At 34.7% G+C, this 5,739-nt stretch overlaps 2 gene segments (V, D, J or C); one reads left to right on the forward strand and one right to left on the reverse strand.

Annotated features, from left to right (window-relative positions):
- Positions 1–596: 596 nt before the first annotated feature.
- Positions 597–2,968, reverse strand: LOC107752419 (Ig lambda-3 chain C region-like). The segment is given in 2 exon segments: positions 597–1,083; positions 2,865–2,968. Coding segments are annotated over 2 exon segments (453 nt in total).
- Positions 2,969–5,105: 2,137 nt separating this feature from the next.
- Positions 5,106–5,696, forward strand: LOC107752412 (Ig kappa chain V region 3547-like). The segment is given in 2 exon segments: positions 5,106–5,183; positions 5,359–5,696. Coding segments are annotated over 2 exon segments (387 nt in total).
- The last annotated feature ends 43 nt before the right edge of the window (positions 5,697–5,739 follow it).

Raw genomic sequence — 5,739 nt, forward strand, 5'->3', positions numbered from 1 at the left:
CACAGTGATGAACTGATGCTGCAGCTGCTCAAACACTATCACACACTACTGACACACAGAGACCAAACAAAGAACTACACATGAGCTCAAAACTGAGTTCTGAGTGAAATCAGCTCTATTAGACTGTGATCTGTCTTGTCACAGATGGGTATCATTCAAATAGGCTCTGATTCTGAGACAAATTTATATCAAATCAACAAAAAACACAACATTTTTTCTCAGTTCCAGTGATGTAGTTTTTGTGGTTTGTAGATTCTACTACAATCATGATAAACTTGCCTTATGAAACTACCACTCAATCTTCAGAACTGTCTCATCATTGCATGAGCAGAAGTGAAACTGATCCAGTTCAGAGCGTTGAACCTATCAAACAGTGAAACTGTGAGTTTGAAGTGAAAATCAGGTTTGCATTGGCAGCTTTAGTGATTCTGATCGTTTCAGAATAGAGCAGCTCCGTCTCCAGAGACCATGTTCAAACCCCAAGAGCTTCAGTTCACATTTACTGCTAAACGCAGCTGTTCTCAACTATTACAATCCATCAACAGCAGCTGAAACTTTAGTGAAGGACTTTGAAGGAAGGACACACTGATCAATGATGCAGTCGAACACAAATGTAAGGCGTTCAGAAGCTTTATTGAATGAACAGCAATGGCAGCACATTGAAAGACTGCTTGAGTATTGAGCTGTAAATCAGGTGACTGCTGTGAATCCTGCTGCTCTTCACTGGAGAAACATCAGCACTCGGAGCTCTTGAGGAACGAGGTCTCGTGATCAGCTCCGTCATGTGTTACTCTGCAGACGAAGCGCTCGCCGTCTTCCCAGCGTGCTTTGCTGAGGCTCAGGACGCTGCTGCGGCTGTAGCGTCCGTCCCGCTCGCTCTCTGCGCTGGTCTGAACCCCCTCGGTGACCTCTGACCCGTCCAGCGTCCAGCTCACCTGCGCCCCCTGTGGAGAGTAAGAGCTGAGCAGGCAGAGCAGTGCGGCTGAGTCTCCAGAGATCTGCAGAGAAGAGGGAGGCAGCAGAGACACGGAGGGCTTCACTGCGGGACCAGCTGAAACACACAAACACACACAACACTCACTTCTTCACATCTGCAGCTACAATCTTCACTGGAGCAGACGTGATAATGCAGCCAAAATCACAATCAGCTCATCTTTACTGTAACTCCACATCACTGCTTTCATTCATATAACACAAATATCCTGAATTCAGTTACAAAATATTCTCCATTAGCTACTTTTATATTTAGTATTAAGAAATGTATGCTGTGAAATTATTGTAATTTTAATGGTACAAGACTGTAAAAAATGTTAGAGTAAAATCCTGTTAATTGCTTAAGGCTAAGTTCTTCTACTATATACAGTGAAAAACTGTAATAAATCTAACTGGACATTTCATGTAATTTTACAGTAAAACACTGATAAAATTTACAGTTTTTGGAAGTGAAGTACAACAAGTCTTGCAATCACAGCTGCTATTTTTGCTGTAAATTTTACATATTTATTTTTTTACAGTGTTTTAAGCATAAGATACTGTATACTGTATATATATATACATATCACTTCTCTAAAGCAAACATGATATACTGTAAAATGTGTGCAAATTTGTTACTTTCTCAATTAAGTAAAATGTTTAAACTGATTTTATAAAACATCTCTTCAAATGCATATTGATAATTTTGTTGTGATGTTTTTATAATTGATTATTTTTATATATTATTTGTGTTTTGAAAATAGTCATAATTCAGGGCATTTTTTCATAAACATAAAGTAAACGTAATAGTTTAAGTAATTTATTTTTACGTTTATCAACTGAATTTCTTTTCTTCCTGATGATGACACCAACTAAATTAAATATTTAGCTATTGCATCCAGCTTTTGTGTCATGCACAAAATGAAATATATGAAGAAATTATTTTTTAAAAATCCTAAAATATTGCAGTTGATTCAAATATATTGAAAAGTTATCATACACTAGGTTTGAAATTACTCATGTAAAACAGTAAGTACACATATGAACTATGGTTTGAAATGTAAAAAAAAAACATGGAATATCACCAAATATGACTTATTCATAACATAGTAATTTTTTGAAGGTGCAGTCAATCAATAAAATAGACTGAAACTTTACAATTCATAATTCACGCACACACATGATATATTTTTATTAAATAATTTAAGAAAGACTTAGTTCTGATCACCAGTTCAGTTCCTCCACCAAAAGTGTAGCACAATGCTTCATTCTAGTGAAAGCGTCGTACAAAAACCTCCGTCACACTCAGATGAACACAAACTCCACGACACTCACACACACTGATATGAGACTCAACATCAGCTCTTCTCAACATCACACATGGAATGTTATAAAAAACAGCACAAAATGTTCTTTAATTCTTAATACTTGTTATTGCATGAAGATTACAATAATTTGTTTCATTATCAGTCTCAAAATACATTCCTTGCATTTACATTAATTCTATTTACCTGCTTTATAATGAATCTTTAGCAAGATTTAGATTAATTCCCTATTGAATGACCTTTGACCTGTTATACAGTATCATGGATGACATCAAATCTGTAACACAGGTATTAAATGCTCTCAGCATCCAAGCCTCAATGAAACCCACCATTAAAACAGTGTTTGGAGAGAGAAGCTCAACCTAGAATAAATAATTAATTAACATGCAGTAAATCATGAGTGTTTGTTTCTGAAAATGGAAAAAAAAAAATTATTAGCAAAGATAATAAATAGTAAAACTGTTTCTGCAGTCTTCAGGTAAATGATGTGGAGAGTGTTTGCATATTGATCAGATGCTTCAGTGCTCTGAGAGTGTTTATAGTGCTGTGAGTTTAACACTTCATCACTGACACACACAACAATCTTCATCAACATGACCTTCATCATCATCTTCATCTGGACGAGGAAGATCTGAAACTCTGTTGTTTCTCTCCCTCTTTTGTCTCTTCATATTCTGACTCTCTGTAGGGAGAAGAGAAATGCTGGAAACTGGACTGATTGAATCTGCACAGCTTTGAGGTTTTGATTTGATTCATTGTGCTCTTATAGATCCGTCACATGATGCAGATTGGAGCTCATCTTACAAACACTCATGCAGCTGTTTTTAGTCACACAACTGCAGCTGTTGTAATTCATAAACTTAAATTCAGTTACAGAAACTCACAGTTCAATAATTGAAGGTCGGGTCAGCAAATGCTTCACATAAAGACCAGATGATGGCGCTGCTGATTTACGATACTAAAACCGCCATATTGTCTGTCCCAGTAAAACCAGCGTTCAATCTCAGTTACTGTATACTACTGTTAAAAACTTTGAGATCACCCATACACAAATGTAATATATGTACGTACAAATATTAAATGTCCACGTATGAAATATTTTTACTTACGAAGTAAAACATACATGAAATCTATTCTAAATTTGAACAATTTAATATATTAACATTATATCTTTATATCTATCCCATGCACATATGAATGTTTATGTATGATGTATGTGTAAAACATTTTTGGACATATATGTCATGTACATGTAAGCCTATCCATCAATTGTATTCATTTATTTGTGTATGTTCTTTTAATAAAGTTGTATGTCCACATATATGGTTGCTACATATACCACAGAAAAAGAAATCATCACATAGATATTATTAACATATGGACATGTAGAACTTTTGCTATGGGTTTAATATATGTTCTAAACTTATATCTTCATCTACCCAAAGTATGTACGCATGTGAAAATTATGTATCATAACATATGGGATTATCACTTTTAATATAGGGCAATATATATCATATTTCTGTGTGGAAAGTAAGATATTTTTTGTCTTTTGAGAGGAAGTAATATTATCAGCAAAGACGTATTAATTTGATCAAAAGACATTTATAATGTTACAAAAGATTTATATTTCAAATCAATGCTGTTCTTTTGAACTTTCTATTCATCAAAGAATCCTGAAAAATACATTGTATCACAGTGTCCACAAAAATACGAAGCCGCACAATAATATACAATATTAATCAGAAATGATTTTGAGCAGCAAATCAGCATATAAAAAAAGGATTTCTGAAGGATCATGTAACACTGAAGACTGGAGTAATGATGCTGAAAATTCAGCTTTGATCACTGAAATAAATTACATCTGAACAGATATTCACATAGAAAACAGTTTTTTTTATTGTAATAATATTTCACAATTTTACAGTTTTTACTGTAGTTTTGATCAATTTAATGCAGCTTAAGAGATTTTTTGAGTGATAATGTAAATACAGTCTCTGGACCTGTGTGATTTTTAGTTTAGATTTTACTTCTTTATCATGTCAACCTTCATTTTCATAATTTCACATTATAAAAATCAGTGCAAAAGGACAAATCTAGAGGTATAAAAGGCACAAATATGTTCATGGGACTGAATTGTAATGCTAATGGCATTGCAGAATTTTTAAATAGACGTTTATTGTTATTTATTTAAACATTTTATAGTTATATATTTCTGCTATCAAGGCTCTTTTTTCATGTGGTTTGAATTTGTTGTAAATTTTATGCCATTTTTTATTTTATTTCACACTTATTGATAAATCATGATTTGTGCATGAAAATGTTCACACATGTGAGTCAGTCAGTAAGAGTGTCTCAATCAGCTCCTTAGTTCACTAGTCAGTGCACTACTCAGTGATTACATAAAGCTCATGCTTAAAACATTCCCACAATGCATCATAAAAGCCAGTGTGAATCACTGCTGTCTATAGTGATGTTTCTTAAGGTCCCTCAAAGCAACTGAGCTGAAATAATGTGTTTAATTAATGTACAAAAATCTTGAATAATCAAAATATTTGAAGTCATTAATACATCCATAATCATAGTCCATCATGTAATAAACCAACAGATGATAAAACACCAGTCAAAATATTTGTACAAAAGAAAGATTAAACAGTGTGATGTGTGGATAAAATTATGGACAGGATTAAATAAATGAGCAATCTTCATTTAGAAGCTCATTTAAATACAGGATCAGTTAATTTGCATATTGATCAGATGCTTCAGTGCTCTGAGAGTGTTTATAGTGCTGTGAGTTTAACACTTCATCACTGACACACACAACAATCTTCATCAACATGACCTTCATCATCATCTTCATCTGGACTCTCACAGCGTTTGCTCAAGGTTTGTGGAGCACAAGTTTGATATGAATTCATTTCTTCAAGTATATTGTCACATCTTCATCTGGACTCTCACAGCGTTTGCTCAAGGTTTGTGGAGCACAAGTTTGATATGAATTCATTTCTTCAAGTCTATTGTGAAAGTTTTGAGTTGATTTTCTTCTTGTTGTGTGTTTCAGAGAGTAGAGGACAGATCAGCGTCACTCAGAGTCCCTCAACGACAGCAGCTCAACCAGAAGAAACAGTCACAATCAACTGTAGAACCAGCAGAGATGTGTACAGGGATGGTGATGGGGATGATTACTTAGCCTGGTACCTACAGAAACCTGGAGAAGCTCCTAAACTCCTCATTCGTTATGTAAAAAAGCTTCAGTCAGGAACTCCATCTAGATTCAGTGGCAGTGGATCTAACAGTGATTTCACTCTGACCATCAGTGGAGTCCAGACTGAAGATGCTGGACATTATTACTGTCAGAGTGCACACTATATCAGCAGTAGCTGGGTGTTCACACAGTGATAAAGAGTCGTACAAAAACCTCCGTCAGTCAGAGTCACAGTGA

The sequence above is a fragment of the Sinocyclocheilus rhinocerous genome, unplaced genomic scaffold, assembly GCF_001515625.1.
Source record: "Sinocyclocheilus rhinocerous isolate Xijiao unplaced genomic scaffold, SAMN03320098_v1.1 scaffold1975, whole genome shotgun sequence".
Classification (NCBI taxonomy): domain Eukaryota; kingdom Metazoa; phylum Chordata; class Actinopteri; order Cypriniformes; family Cyprinidae; genus Sinocyclocheilus; species Sinocyclocheilus rhinocerous.